Source organism: Mustela putorius, unplaced genomic scaffold, assembly GCF_011764305.1.
Source record: "Mustela putorius furo isolate JIRA1106 unplaced genomic scaffold, ASM1176430v1.1 tig00537350_pilon_pilon_pilon, whole genome shotgun sequence".
Lineage (NCBI taxonomy): Eukaryota > Metazoa > Chordata > Mammalia > Carnivora > Mustelidae > Mustela > Mustela putorius.
The window spans coordinates 9452060-9468963 of record NW_025422471.1 but is presented as its reverse complement, the minus strand read 5'-3'; the positions used below and the strand labels follow the sequence as shown (position 1 = coordinate 9468963).

General features: G+C 35.1%; 1 protein-coding gene across 4 annotated transcripts in view; it reads right to left on the bottom strand.

Moving 5' to 3' along the window:
• The window catches only part of KIAA0825 (KIAA0825 ortholog), a 410770-nt gene that overhangs the window by 284415 nt on the left and 109451 nt on the right, over positions 1-16904 (bottom strand). For all 4 annotated transcript variants that reach the window (XM_004769904.3, XM_045074529.1, XM_013044496.2 and 1 more), the window contains 3 exons: positions 14949-15110; positions 4823-4917; positions 1252-1479 (listed from right to left, as the gene is read on the bottom strand). In XM_004769904.3, the coding sequence (XP_004769961.1) occupies positions 1252-1479; positions 4823-4917; positions 14949-15110 (485 nt within the window). The remainder of the gene's footprint in view (positions 1-1251; positions 1480-4822; positions 4918-14948; positions 15111-16904) is intronic.

Here is a 16904-nt window from a genome sequence, read left to right as displayed (position 1 = left end):
CTATACACAAGGTCTACTGATTTATTTTAAATAATCCAGAAGCATCAGAAACAATATCACACAGTATCTTTTTAATTGGTAAGAAGTCAGCAACTTTCAGAGTGATGTGCCTGGCTTTTCAGTCGTTATTATGAATCTACTCTTTATGGGCAATGGGAAGGCAAAACTTGCCAGAATGCCCAATTTGCCAACAGTGTTCCCAGGAGAATGTTTTGGAGCCCCAGGCTGGCGGTAGGAGGCCATCTTTAAGAATGCTCTTTTTTTTTCTTCTTCTTCTTCTTAAGATTTTATCTATTTGAGAGAGAGAGAGAGACTGTGAGCTAGGGGAGAGGTGGACGGAGAAGGAGAAGCAGGCTTCCCCATGAGCAGGGAGCCCCATATGGGACTTGATCCCGGGATCCTGGGATCGTGACCTGAGCGGAAGGCAGACACTTAACTGACAAAACCCCCCGGGGCACCCCAAGAATGCTCCTTTAAAAACATCCCAATCATAAGCTGCTGAACTCATTGTGGGCTTAATACTGAGTAACTGTATTTATTTATTTGCATAATGACTTCCTACTTTCTCAGTATGATCTGTGATTCTCAAGGTACACACAAAGATGCAAGATGGATGTTAACGAAATAGAATGTGCATTAGCATGTAAATAAAGATTTGAAAGTTGCCTAGACCAATAAAAGGTAGTAATTCCCTCAACCTCCTAAATTTCTCCTGAAGTCATTAAAAGGTATAGCCCAAACAGGCAGTTTCACCAGCTCTCCATTAAGTCACAGAAGCCTCTGTTTTAAGGGCCTGAGATTCATGGAGCCACAAGGCGGCCACAGGTTTCAATCTTCTTTGCTGCCAGTGGCCATGGCCCACGGACACCTGAGAAGAAATCTGGTATTGAGTTAAATACCAAGTATTTGCATAGAGACTCCAATATTGTTCTGTAGGTTCCCTTTGCAACCTCTTATATTTTTTTTTTAAAGATTTATTTTATTTATTTGAGAGACAGGGAGAGAATGAATACAAGTGGTGGGGAGGGGCAGACCGAGAGAATCTTCAAGCAGACTTCTGGCTGAGTATGGAGCACTCCACAGGACTCTATCCCACCACCCATGAGATCATGACCTGAGCCGAAACCAAGAGTCAGATGCTCTACCAACAGGTGCCACACAATGTCTTATATTAAAAAAAAAAAAAAAAAAAAAAAAAAAAAGTCTCATTATGGCAGTCAATGATTTGAAACGATTTCATTTGATACTTGCCTTTGCAATTTTCTTTGGTTGCTCTTCCTCAGGAACCACATGGCTGTCTTGCCCAACTTCCCGCACATTTACAAGGTTCATAGCATGGGTTACAGCTAAAGTCCTTTCATTCTGTTCCTGCTGGAGAATTTTTGTGGAAAAATCTTCAATTGCTGTTGTTATACAATGTGCCATGGGAAGAGACACTTTTTTAAATGCACTTCGCCAAGCAAAATCTAGTAAAGTAGCCTGAAATATAAATTTATATGAAGTTATATTAATCTTAAACTCAGCAACAAGTGTTCATATTGTTATAGATATAAAATTATTACTTTCTTCCAGCATTTGAATATAGGTATTCTTTGATAAATGGCAAAACCATTCTTACAACCTGAAAAATATTACCCAGCAAATAAAGCAATATACAAAAACATGTGTATTCTTTACAAAGAGTAATATACTGGCATTTCATTTTAATTCATCTGTAAATTTAATCAAAAACTTTTTTCAAAATTTAATCTTTTAAATATAGTTCAATAAAACTATCTTTATGAAAGTTAAAAGTTACATTTACTGTTTATCACATAAAGCAATCTTTAAATTCAATATATTTAATAAAGCCTAAATTAGATTTTTATAGTTTTTTTTATAGTTTATTGTTAACAAGTACATAACATAAGACAGAGTTTAATATTCAACCTTTTATTTCTTTTTCACTCTCAGAAATCCAGACAAGCCAAAATAGAGCAACAAGAAATTTCTCAGAGAAATTACATCATGGCACCTTTCTAGAGTTTTACTTCTTTAGAATTTTATTCAGTTTCTTCCCTACTTTTGTTCCAAGAAATGAGGAATTAAAATTCTCTGCATTGTTCTGTGTTGGGGGAGTGGGAGAGGAGGTAGTAAATGGAGACTGGTAGTGTTTTGTCTTCTTTTTTCTTGGGGTCTGGGCTCCATATAATTATGAACGTATACTATCCCCAAGTCCTCTAACATTCTCTTAAGTACTAAAAAATTGTGGGTAGTAGGTGAGCCCAGACTTAGGATTAAATTTTCCCTGTTTCAATGTAATCTTGCTTACTGTAATAATTCACCTACTCCAACTTTAGAAGACCCGAGGCTCAATATGCCTGATTGAATTACCTATTTTTCTGGATCTCAGTTTTTTGGCTGGAAAAGTAAAAGAGCTGATTTTTGGATGATATCTATGGTTTCTCTCGGTCTGAAATTACTGAGATTATGGTCGTTAGCTTAGTTTTCCTATACATACATCCCAGTCACCATTTATTTAGTGCTTTCTATATATACTGTATGAAGTAATAAAGATGTTCATCTTCTAGAGCTGAAATTCCATATAATTCCATGATATACTCCATGAGTATAATCAATTATCAAATCTAAAATCAAAATCTATAGTAAAAAAGTAGCTCTCATTTTCACTACATATATAATTATGGTGTAATTTAACTTTTCTTTCTTTCTTTCTTTCTTTTTTTTTTTTTTTAAGATTCTACTTATTTATCTGATAGAGAGAGATCACAAGTAGGAAGAGAGGCAGGCGGGGGGCGGGGGAAGAGAGGCAGGCGGGGGGCGGGGGGAGAAGCAGGCTCCCTGCTGAGCAGAGAACCCAATGCAGGACCCCGAGACCACGACCCAGACGAAGGCAGAGGCTCAACCCACTGAGCCACCCATGCGATCCTTAACTTGTTTTTCTGAAGTATATATGGACCTTTAACATCACAGGGTCTAAAAACACATTTCTCATCTTAGTTTTATATAAAATTACTCAATAATTGAAACTATTCAGCTCATACAATCTCCTTTCTTATAAGTGAAATGGATGTAGTCCTCCGCTCTAATAGTATTTTCTTGGAATTTTATGAAAGAAATGTAAGAAGCAACTTAACTCCATGAAAATTAAAAACAACAACAAATCTTTGCTTCTTATTCTCCCCACCAGGGCATCTCTACTCATTAAAATCATTCATCCAATCAAGGAAATATGTTCTGGTAAAAAGTGTCATTAATTGCTATGACCTAAATGACGATTCTGTATTTTGTGCAATGATGACTACCTCTGGTCATGGTAATTTATATGTGATTACAATATCTTGACCCATCTGAATTCTTTTTTCAAAATACAGAAAACCAAGCATATTAATAGCTGCTCTTAAAAAGAAAACTGGAAACTTTTACTATTCAAATCAACTCTTAGAAGGCTGTTTGCATGAAATACTATTTGCCTACTCTACTCTTCCCATCTGATGTTTCTCATCACACATACCCAGTTAGAACAGAGAAAGTTTACTAGTTGATCCAAGAAGAGGATATAACGTCGCTTTCTGTTCTGTGCACAAAAGAGGTAACCAATGAATGCCCTTCTTCTATTACCTAAAGCTAATTTTTTAATACCTATGCGGATTTTGGGTCAAGGCATAATATATAACTTTCCATTTTCCTTATTATTTCCCTTCTATTCTAAATTAAACTCTGTTTAAAACTCTGGGGGGGTTGCCATTCTATTTTTTAAAATTTCATTTTAGAGATTTTATTTATTTATAAATAAACAGAGAGAGTAAGAGAGTACAAGCAGGGGGAGAAGCAGAGGGAGAGGAAGAGGGAGAAGCAGGTTCTCCGCTGAGCAGGGAGCCTGATGTGGGGCTCAATTCCAGGACCCTGGGATCATAACCTGAGCTGAAGGCAGGCACTTAACCAACTGAACCACCCAGGTGCCCATTTTTTGCCCTTTTACATGTTTACCTGCTGTATCAGTCAAGATCCATTCAGAAAACAGAAACCATATGATGTATTTCATGAGGAAGAATTTTAATGTAGGGTGTTAGTTACTAAAAGTGATGGAATTTTGATGAGCTAAACATGGGCTAGGGAGCAAGACAGATATTAACAGAGTAGGAAGCCACTGCCACTTCTAGGGCTGGAGGAACAACCAAAGGGACTGTATATGGGAGTGTAGTTCCTGGGGCTACCAACCTCAGTTAAAGGTAATGCAGACCTGACAGGTGGAGCTGTGTGTTGAGAGCAGGGTCCGTGGAGGGAATGTTTCCTAAAACAGAGAGAGGAGAAGACGTACCCTGGTTTCTCTCTATCTACCCTCTAGTCCTCTATCACAGCCTTCCATGGGCCCCAAATTCCTAGAATCCTGGAAGGCATAGTTCTCTATAAAACAAAATAGAGCAGGGAAGAGTGGTAATGGATCAGAGAACAGACAGGTGCAGGCAGGGCACTCTGAAATAAGAGGCCGGTTCAAGCTGTTCTTTCCTCTTTCGTTTCCTTTCTATTGTCCATTTTCTTGCCCTCAACAATTATCTACAGCACAAATTCTCAAAGTGTAGCCAGTGAATTGGGAGAAGAACAAACATTTCTTCACTTGCAGCGCCCTACTTCTACCAGGGTACAGACTAGGCAAGAGAGCAGCATCCCCACTAAATCCAATTTTTGCCAGAACTTATAAGCTAATTTTCAAACAGGAAATTTTTTCTTTAGTGGCAAAGTGTAAAACTCAAGACACTGTGGTTCATAAAGGATTTACAGACACTTGATAAAAAACTACCACCCTTCTTTCCTCATTCACCTCTTTGACCGGTAGCAACTGCTCTGAAGGAACTCTGGTTTCACTTGCTCTGGGTTTCTCTATCATAACTTCTTGACTGGATGGGTCCAAAATTCCTAAAGAAAACAAACACAAAAGCATACATTAAGAAAAACCATACCAGATGGAATTAATAGACTCGGGTTAAAATTAATTTGGTAGAAAAGCTCTGTCTAGTATAGACACACAGACACATATATCAAGATGCAGAGAAAATAGTCAATAAGATGTAGGGTGATGTCACCATTACAGAAACTAGAGGATCAGGGTGCCTGGGTGGCTCAGTCATTAAGCGTTTGCCTTCAGCTCAGGTCATGATCCCAGGGTCCTGGGATGGAGTGAGTCCAGAAGCACGCTCCCTGCTCAGCAGGAAGCCTGATGCTCCCTCTCCCACTCCCCCTGCTTGTGTTCCCTCTCTCGCTATCTCTCTTCTCTGTCAAATAAATAAATAAAAACTTAAAAAAACAATCAAACTACAGGATCAAAATATGTAGAGCCCCCTTCCATACATACAACTTGATGACATTTATATGCTATCTATATTGATATTTGATATACAGGTATATATAATCTGTAAAATATAGATCCCTTTGTCATTAACATATTTTCATGTTGAGAATGTAGGATGACAGTACAGAGTAACATTAATCTCCTTGTCCATTTAAAAATTTAAGTTTTTTTCCTTTTAAGGTTTTATTTATCCATTTGTCAGAAAGAGAGAGAGTGCGAGCACAAGGACGGGGAGCAGCAGGCAGAGGGAGAAGCAGGCCACCCTCCTGAGTGAGGAGCCTGATATGGGACTCTATCCAAGGACCCTGGGCTCATGACCCGAACCGAAGGCAGATGCTTAACTGGCTGAGCCACCCAGGCGTCCCTAAAAATTTAACTTCTAAACTTAAGAATGGTGCATTTAAGGAATGGTGATGTTCCTTAGCACATTAATACTTCTTTTCTTGAAATGAGGAAGAACAAAAGTACATGGGTAAATATCAGCACATCAGGAAAAATTACACTATTAATAAGTATATTGATAATCCATTGGAAAGACACAAACCCTGGGATAAGAAATGATCTTATTTTAAAATGGAAATATTTCCACATATTTATCTTTTAGAATTAAGGAAGTCTTTCCCATGGGAAAAAAATTAGAGCTACAAAAATGTAATAAAAATATGCCAAAAATTAATCTTTAAGAATAATTGGTCACCTGGGTGGCTCAGTTGGTTAAGCGACTGCCTTCAGCTGAGGTCATGATCCCTGAATCCTGGGATCAAGTACTTCATCAGGCTCCCAGCTCCATGGGGGGTCTGCTTATCCCTCTGATCTCCCCTTTCATGTTCTCTCTCACTCTCTCTCTCTCAAATAAATAGATGAAATCTTAAAAAACAAAAAAGACTTGTAAGGATTCTTTAAAAAAAAAAAAAAAAGAAATCTTTCCACTTTTCCAATAAGGGTCTATTAATTATAGTTTAATTTGAAATGAATGAGTTAGCATTTACCTTTTGTTTTTGCTTAGTCTTGATATATGATGATTAATTATAAACTTTGATGCCTTTTTTTTTTTTTAAAGTTTTAGGATCTTAAGAATTGGTTTCTGCTTATGTCCTGAGCAAACAAAGTTCAAAGACTGATTCTTATCAGTGGGATTTCTGACAGATATAATCATCTAGAAGATGTGTAGGGTTTTTGTCTTCTGTTTTTCTAAATGTGGCTCTCTGAGCATAATCATGAATGATTCTTAAGTAGTATAATTTACAAAAGCATTTCATAGAAAGGTAAATACTCCATTTGGTAAGCAATAATATCCTTTTGAAAATTTTATCAGTTTATGTATTGTGAGGAAAAGTTTTCCTCAACTCCAGTGTTCTTAATCACTTTGGATTTGTGAACACTTTTGAGAACTTCATTAGTGAAAGAATACTCCATCCAAAATGCAAAGTACGATTGCATGGTAGGTTTGTGCACACATACACCCATTCCCCCATACACACACACACACACACACACACACACACAGTGGGAATTCCCAGGCGCTCTGCACAGTGCATTCATGAACCCCAAAGACCTATGGACTGTAGTTTAGGAATCCTGCTTCATTTCTCCTCAGATACTACAACATAGAGAGGATTTTAGATCAGTGTTATACCATCTAACCTAAAGAGCCTTCTCTCTCTTTTTTTTTAAAAAAAAAGATTTTATTTATTTGACAGAGACAGAGAAAGCACAAGGAAGGGGAACAAGCAGCAGGCAAAGGGAGAGGGAAAAGCAGGCTCCTCAAGGAGCGGGGAGCCCGATGTGGGACTCAATCCCAGAACTGTAGGATCATGACCAGAGCCCAAGGCAGATGCTTAACCGACTGAGCCACCCAAGTGCCCCCAAATGCATTCTCTATGGCTTGCATTTTACTATGCCTCTAAAAAAAATGGTACTATAAATAATTAATTCTAATACTGAAATAAAATCTAAATTAATGAAATACTTTTAAATAAAGAAAAATTAAACTTTAAGGCTATTAAAAGAAAATATGGAATATTGTTTTAAAGATCTATGTAAAAAAGATTTTTCGGAAGGACAAAAATGCAGAAGCCATAACATAATTCTGCATTAAAAAATTCTGCACAACAAAAATATCATTAGCAGTCAAAATAGATGTGACAAACTGACTTGGCACTCTTTCTCAAATGTCCATTTTTAAAAAAATTAATAGACTTTATTTTTTAGAGCAAATTTATGCTTACAGAAAAACTGAGTAGCAAGTACAGAGTTTCCATATATTCCCTTTCTCTCCATCCTCAGTTCCCCTACTGTTAATATCTTACAATGGTGTAGTATATATATGTGTGTATATATTTTTAAAGTAGGCTCCACGCCTAGCAAGGAGCCCACTTAGGGGCTTGAACTCATGACCCTAAGATCAAGACCTGAGCTGAGATCAAGAGTCAGGCACTTAACCAACTGAGTCACCCAGGTGCCCTTGGTGTGGTATATTTTTGACAATTAAGGAACCAATATTGATGATTATTACCTAAAGTCTATAGTTTATATTAGGATTCGTATTTTATTATTAATTATTAATTAATAATTATTAATTTTTTATTTTAATTCCAGTATAGTTAACATGCAGGGTTACATTAGCTTCAAGTGTACAGTATAGCAACTCGACAATTTCACATATCATTCAGTGCTCACCTCCCCTCTGATATCTGAGTCTGTTCTCTTATAATTAAGAATCTATTTCGTGATTTGTCACTCTTTTTCTCCTATTTATTCTTCTTTTGTTTGTTTCTTAAATTCCACACAAGTGAAATCATGTGGTATTTGTCCTTCTCTGACTGACTTATTTCATTATTTCATTTAAGATTATACTCTCTAGCTCCATCTATGTCATTGCAAATGGCAAGATTTCATTCTTTTTTATGGGTGAATAATATTCCATTATATACCTCACATCTTCTTTATCCATTCATCAATCAATGGACACTTGGTCCGTTTCCATTATTTGCTACTATAGATAATGCTGCTATAAACATAGGGCTGCATGTATCCCTTTAATGATTATGTATTTTTGGGGTAAATCCCCAGTAGTTTGATTACTGGATTGTAGAGTAGTTCCATTTTTAAATTTTAGAGGAATCTCCATACTGTTTTCTGGAGTAGCTGTACCAGTCTGTATTCCCACCAACAATGCAAGAGGGTAATTTTTCTCCACATCCTCGCCAAAACTTGTCTTTTTTTGTGTTTTTGATTTTAGCCATTCTGACAGGTATGAGGTGATACCTCATAGCCTCATAGTTTTGATTTGTATTTCCCTGATGATGAGTGATATTGAGTATCTTTTCATGTGTCTGTTGGCCAACTGAACATCTTTTTTGGAAAAGGATGTTCATGTCTTCTGTCCATTTTTAAATTGTGTTATTTGCTTTTTGGGTGTTGAGTTTTCTAAGTTCATTACATTTTGGGGCCTCCTGGGTAGCTCAGTTGGTTAAGCATCTGTCTTTGGCTTGTGTCATGATCCCAGGGCCCTGGGATCGAGGCCCGCATTGGGCTCCCTGCTCCGAAGGGAGTCTGCTTCTGTTCTCTCTCTAAAATAAATAAATAAAAACTTGAAAAAAATAAGTTCTTTATATTTTGGTTACTAACACATTCTTGGATATATCATTTTAAAATATCTTCTCCCAGGTTGCCTTTTGGTTTTGTTGATTGCTTCTTTCACTGTGCAGAAGTTTTTATTTTGATACAGTTCCAATAGTTTATTTCTGCTTTTGTTTCCCTTGCCTCAGAAGATATATCAAAAAAAATGTTGTTAGGGCTTATGTCAGAGAAATTACTGCTTATGCTCCCTTCCAGGATTTTTGTGGTTTCAGGCCTCACATTTAGACCTTTAATTCATTTTGAAATTAAGGATTCATTCTTTGTGTTGTGCATTCTATGGGTTTTGCCAAGTGCATAATGTCATGTATCCACCATTACTGTTTCATATAGAATTATTTCACTGCTCTAGAAATCTCCTGTGCTCCCTGCATTCACCTCTTTTCCCCTTTGCCCTTCTCTTGGCAACTACTGATCTTTTTACTGTCTCTATACATTTGCTTTTTCCAGAAGGTCATTTAATTGGAATCATGTAGTATATAGTCTTTCCAGATTGGCTTCTTTCATTTAGCAGTATCCATTTAACATTCCTCCATGTATTTTTGTAGCTTGGTATCTCATTTATTTTTATCACTGAATAATATTTTATTGTCTGGATGCACCACAACTTATTTATCTACTCATCTACTGAAGGACATCTTGGTTGATTCTGAGTTTTGCCAATTATGAATAAAGCTGCTATAAACATTCATGTGTTCGTTTTTATGTGAACGTAAGTTTTCAACTCATTTGTGTAAATATCTGAGAGTGTGATTACTAGATAATATAAGACAGTGTTTAGCTTGTAAGATACAATGAAATCATCTGCTTGAGAGGCTATACTATTTTACAGTCCCATCAGCAAAGAGTAAGAGTTCCTATTGCTTCACATCCTTCTGAGAATTTAGTGTTGTTAGTGTTTCAGATTTTAGCCATTCTAACAAGTGTGTAGTGGTATCTCTTTGTTTTGCTTTGCATTTCCCTGATGACATATGATGTTGAGCATCTTTTCATATGCTTATTTGCCATCTGTATATCTTCTTTGGTAAGGAGTCTGTTCAGATCTTTTGCTCATTTTTTAATTGAGTTTTTGTTGTTGCTTTCTTATTGAATTTTAAGTGTTCTTTGTATATTTTGGATACAAGTCCTTGATCAGATATGTGTTTTGCAAATATTTTGCTCTGTCTATGGGTTGTCTTTTCATCCTCTTAACCACTATATCTTTTCACTTCACAATTTCACTTTAGAAATGTACTGTCCAGATAGGCATGTCCACATTTAAGACAAAGTTCAAGGAAATTTGCTCTATCATTGTTTGTGGTAGTAAATAAAGAGGAAAACAAAACCCTATATGCTCATCAGTGAGTAACGGGTTAAATTATGGTACATGTGCCATTGGAAAATTATTTGCCTATTAGAAAGAATGAGATCTTTCTATATAACTGTTAATAAAAAAGAAGTTCTGCATAGTAGGACAAGATATCACGTTATTTTAACTTGGGGATATATACAAAAGTCGTTGTCTCTGGAAAGGAAAACTAGACAACTTGGAATGGAAAAAGACTTAATTTTCACTATATACTCTTTTATCTTGTTCAAAGTTTTACTATATGCACCGACTACTATTCAAAACAAATTTTAAAGAAGAAAAAACAATAAAGATCAAATTGTTAATGACATGAAGGGACAATGCTTAGATTGTTAATGTCATCTTACTTTTTTACAGAGAGCTCATAAAACCAGCTAATTTAAAAAGATATTTAACTCTGGAAAAATAATACTAGTTCAAACTACAGGCTTTGCAGTTCTATTTCTGGAAATAACTATCTGCCATTGTGCAGCTATAGTTTAAGACGTTTAAAAAAGTTAATTATCTTATATTTATCATTTCACTTCCAAATACATTATGCTTATTCACTGAAAGTAACATGCTTTGATGTTTATACAAACCACTTGCTTATTTTCAAGATGAATAAGAAAAAAAGAAAAGCTTCCCAAGAATTCTTTTGCTAGTGAGCAGTTCTACAGTAAGGCATAAAATGAATTATCAAGCAGTTACAAATATAATTTCCCTCCCAAATTAAAAAATAATTTAAAAGCCTAATCCTATGTAAAGAGCCAAAGGGATCATTTTAAGGTAGTATTAGTAAGATTGATTCTAGACTAATAAGATACCTTGTGGTTTTAATGAATTGTGGCATTTTGCATTTGTTTGGAATTCAATATGGTCAATATCAAAATTTGGCACTGTCAAACTTAATGAGCTCTGTGAACATGTGACAAATTATTTCATTGATTTAAATATATATTGAAAACTCTATACACTTATTAGCATTATCTAGAGAAGTAGCCCATGTTTGGCTCATCACGCTAAAACATACTTATTTGTATGCAGTCAACACTGGTTTCCTTAAGAGCATGCCCAGATTAAGGACCTCAGTAGAGTGCAGAGGGTCACAGGAATGCCAGCTGCTAAACAGTCTCCCCCCTAAAGAGTTCGCTGTGGTTCATTTTACATTTCTGGTTAGTTTCCACACTGCCGCTTTCTTTCATAGACAGTAGAGGTTGGCAGTACTTCCCTGTGACATCCACTTTCACACCCAAATTGGTCTTCATAGGCTCCCATTGTGTGCACTACAAAGCAACTTGCCTTGTTGGCAGCTCTAAGTGGGAACTACAAGTCTTTCTTTTCTTCACTGTTCTTTTCTGGCTCACAAGCAACCTCCCACCAAAAGCTGAATCTGTGGAAGAGACTACATCCAAGAGATAATACTATGAAAAAGTATGAAGAGAAGCCCAGGTGGCCACCTTGCAAATTTCCAATGTGGAAGCCTTCGACCTCTCTGCCCAAGAAACAGCTAAAGTCCTAGTGTAATGAGCTTTACAAACCCTAGGAGCCTCTTTACCTTAACTACATACGCCTCCCTAATACAATCCCTTAACCATCTAGCTAAGGAACTCTTAGAAGCCATTTGACCCCTCTTAAGACCCCCTAAGAGTACAAACAATCTTTCAGAAGATCTGAAATCTTTGATTCTTCTGAGACAAACCCTAAGTGTTCTTCTTACATCCAATTGAAGCAGCCATTGCTCTTTGTCATTGCTGGGGCTAAAGAAAAATGAGGGCCAAGAAACCTCCTGGTTTAGATAAATCTCAGATGCCACCTTTGGAAAATTTGAGGAACTGCCCGAAGAACAACTGTATTCCAAAGGAGCATTAGAAGTGCCCCATAAATCAAACCTGAGGCCGCTCCAGAAGATATGATCACCTAAAAGAAATACCGTAAGGCACCGTAACAGTCAAATAATGTCCTATCGTTTGCTGAAATGACCAAAATAGAAAACCATCAAGTTATGACCAAAAAAAAAAGTAAATAAACCTAATAACTACATATATTTCTTCCTCTGAAAATACTTCTTATGTCTCTACAGGATCTATTGTATCATATTCAAATTATTAAGAGCACTGACAATTTAGCTAAATGGACAATAGAGCGGTAAACATCAAAGTAAAATATTTAATCATCTTTATATTTTCTCTACATGATGTTAAGCACCTGGATATTTTTAAAACATCTGGACAATAAGGAAAAAAAAAAGCCCTCATTTTCATCACACTGTTTTGGTTACATGGACATAGTAGGCAACTCTTTCCAAGATCTTTATTAGCAAAATATGCTCCAATCAAAAGAAATACACAGGAAACCAAATGACTTGGTCTTTTTTTCCCCTTATTCCCTCCCACACAAGATTTCCAAGCAAAACATTAACTATCAGGATAACTTAAGATGCATTTGGTTTCTTTAATCATCCGTTTCAGGGAACCTTTTCCTTCCTGATTTAAGAAACCAATGCTTTTGATAAGAATTCATTAAGTTGGCTACACTGAATAAAACATTTAAGTTTTTCTTGACAATTTCCCTCAAGATCATTCTTTGCAGGGAGCCCTTTATATAAAGTTATGTCAGATTAAATCAATCTTAGCTTTGTTATTAAAGAATATGAATTTCAACAATGAGGAAGACATATATCACATGGGGATGATTTAGTACTTAAGACATTTCTTATACCTGTGCTTTAAGATTCCTTCCACGTACACTGTTCAATAACCCACAACTGTATTTCTATAATACATTCTTATTAATATGAATTTGAAGTTACTTTTATCTACCATGCTGCTTATATAATGATAAATTTGGGTAAGGCATAATTATATATTTTCTGTTGGTTTTATTCAGTAATGGTAACTATTTCCCTCAAATATATAGCATTTGTAAGTCTCAGCATTGCTTGATCTTAATCTGAATGAGTTGAACCAGCTTTTTCTTTTTCTGAAATCGGTATATCAAACCTTTGCTTCAATTGTTGGTCATTTGAGTTTTGTATCTTTATAATACTTCTCTCATACAATTTAATTTTCAACCTATGCTGCCTTTAAAGGGATAAAGTTCTTAAAATTCACCTAATTTCACTAGAGTCTAGTCTAGGACCAAAACAATATAAGTTTCAAGAGGTAAGAGTCTAGATGTGTTGTGGTCTGCTCTGTTTCTTGATCTACACTTCAGAAGAGAACTGCTAGAGATGTGGACGGGAGACACAAACCCTTCGCCAGGCATGACGGATGTTGAGGAGCAAAACCAAGTGTCAACTGCTTGAAGAACCAACATGTCAGTCAAAAATTAGGATGGCATATTTATCTACTCAGATATCTCTTTGACCCAGTCAGTTTAATCTAGAAGACCCTCTAGGGTTTGTATTATCTCCTAATTAAATCTACTTTTCCATTGTCTTTTAATTTTCATACTTTCTTATATTTTTATTATTTTCTTACTGGACTTTTTGACAGCTTTAGAACCCTGAAATCCACCTCCATTTTTTCTTCAAATTATCTCCAATTTTGAGAAAAATGATCCACTTGATAACTTAGTAGTGCTACTTATAAACTTAATGGGACACATAGAAGGCCAGTAAGCTATGCTTCATATAAAAGAAACTTCAAGCCTGTAACTTTTTCAACATTATTTGCTCAGGCAAAATAAATAAGGAAATACAAAAATCAACATAATAAAGTAAATGTAATTCCTTATTAAGAAATTGGGCTTAGAAATTTTCTGCTTGATTTTTAATCATTCAGTTCCCTCACTTTATTTTGCAAATGCAGTCACAAGCTGTATTTATTGTTCTTAAATTGATACATGATACCATGTAAAAGAGAACTTTGTGTAGTTCATTCTGACATAGATGAAAATATTTATAAGTATAGATATGAACACAGAGAACATATTTTAACTGTAATGCCTCTGAATTCCAACTATGGCATAGAGTGCTCGCTTCGGCAGCACATATACCAACTATGGCATAGCTTTCTTCAAAAGGATTTTAAGGTTAACTAAACTTAAAACAACATATTGTATAATTTGAATTGCTTTTATAAAGCTCAAGTTTATTGCTTGTTACCTACTAGACATTCTTTTAAATACATACACTAAATTGTTTAATTCTTACAACCTTACATAACATACTGAGATTTGAAGCACATAACAGTAAAAGAAAACAAAGAGAAAGTTAGTTTAGTCCTACACCATCATTTTGAAGATGAGTAAAGGGCGTCTAAGGAAACTAAATATTTTGCCCAAGGTCATCTGGCTGCTAGAAGCAGAAGAAGAGCTACTAGGTCATCCAGTCTGCCTGTTTTCTTCCATAAGCCAGGCTGTGCTTCTCAGAATTTAAAAAAAAAAAAAAAAAGTTAATCTGATTTTATCTAAAGATTATTATCCAGAATGGACTTAAAATGATTTGTCCCTTGGAATTACGGAATTTGCCATATATCAAGGATGAAAATGTAATTTTATGGTGTGCATTATAGTCAACATTTATTTAAGGAATTCTATTTTTTTTTTTCAAGTAATAGTATAGATTCAGTGGCAGAAAGTGAAAACACAGAGAACAGGTATATAAATTTAAACAAAAGAGCATGTTACCTGAAATATTTCTGGGTGTTTTGAGAGATACTAATATTTCTTCCAATAATTCTTCAACATTTTTTTCCAGCTCCAAGAAGGATTTTATGAGTTGTGATAAGAATTTGAGTTTATCAAAGGAGAGGAAAAAGTTTCTTACTTTCTGTGGGCATTCAGGAGTTACTGTGAAAAGAGAAGATGAATACTATTACATTGGTACATTTTATTTGTTTTCTCAGTAAATACTGAAATAATCTATGTGATTCCATAAGCCATCAAAACTAATAAAATCAGCAATTAAACAAAGTTTATTCTTTAAGAAATGCATTTAAATCTCCTATGAGTTTCTTTTCTTTTGGGAAGCTGGAGATAAGTACTCTATTTAATACAAATAAGACAATTAAATAATTATATTGATTCTCAGAGTTTATAAACTGGTAATTGATTTGTAAAATCACATCCTCTATAATTCTATTTTTTTAAAAAGTCTGGGACAACTTGAATCTAGTCATGAGAAAACATCAGGCAAACCCAAATTGACAGAAATTCAATAAAATAGCTGGACTGTACTCTTTAAAAGTGGTATCTCACAAAACACAAAGACTAGGAAATGTTCTAGTCAAAAGGAGTAAAAAAAGACATGACAACTAAAATCAATATATAATTGGTATTTTATTTACTTTATTATAAAGACTGTGGTTTGGGTTAATTTTGTGAAATCTGCGTAAGGTCTACAGTCTCATCCTCTTATTTCATGATTATTTATTTTCTGATATAGGTAACTATACTGTGATTAAAGAGAATGCCCTTGTTTGTTTGCTTTTTTCCCAAAGTCTACTGATTTTTTTAAAATTTTATTAACATATAATGTATTATTTTCTTCAGGGGTACAGATCTGTGAATCCTTGGTCTTACACAATTCAAAGCACTCATGATAGCACATACCCTCCCCAGTGTCCATAACCTTGCAGGGGAGAATGCCCTTGTTTTTAAGAAATACACACTGGGGGTGTCTGGGTGTCTCAGTTAAGCATCTGCCGTCAGTTCAGGTCATGATCTCAGGGTCCTGGGATCAAGCGCCACATTAGGCTCCCTGCTCATCAAGGAAGTCTGCTTCTTCCTCTCTCTTTTTCTGCTTCTTCCTCTCCCTCTGCCTGCTACTCCCCCTGTTTATACTCTCTGTGTCAAATAAATAAAATCTTGAAAAAAAATAAGAAATGCACACTGAAGTATATAAGAACAAATATATGTAATCTGCTCTCAGTTCAGGAAAAAAGTGGTTTTCAGAGAGAGTGAATGCAAATGTGGAAATATGGTAAAATATTAGCATTTGAGGAATCTTGATATTTTTTGTTAGTCTGAAATTAAAATAAAAATTTAACTTAAGAGAGAAAATGACTAGACAAAGGTTATGAGTTTTTAAGGCCTTAGAAGCATTCTTCCTATAGCATTAAAGAGAAGCAACTTAATCGTTGAATCTAGAATACATAATTCATGAAATCATGTTTAAAACTAACTTCTATCTAAATAATTGTGATTTTCAGTTTCTTTCAGGAGAACAAAAAAAAAAACTTAAAATAAACAAAGATTGATTTTGCTTTTATAATTAATGTTTTTTCTTTTAAAATTATAATATACTACCATTTGAATATAGAAAAATAACTTACACTCTAAGCATGTGAAGAATAGAACCAACCTCACCAAATGGCACTTGGGATCAAGTTTTCAAGAATTTAAGGAATTCATATTTTATCATTGTCATGTCTTTAAATATGTTTTTAAGAACTACCTTGAGGCTTAATGACAAATTGGAAAATTTGTAAACTCTTATAAAGTTAGCATGAAGTGCATTTTGTGAGAAAATGCTGAGAATGCCCCTTAGACAAAATGTAAGGCCTGGTGATTCCTTGTGAAAAAAACATTACCTTCATCACATGGATTTAAAAAGAAGTTTCCAAAAGACAAACCAATTTAATG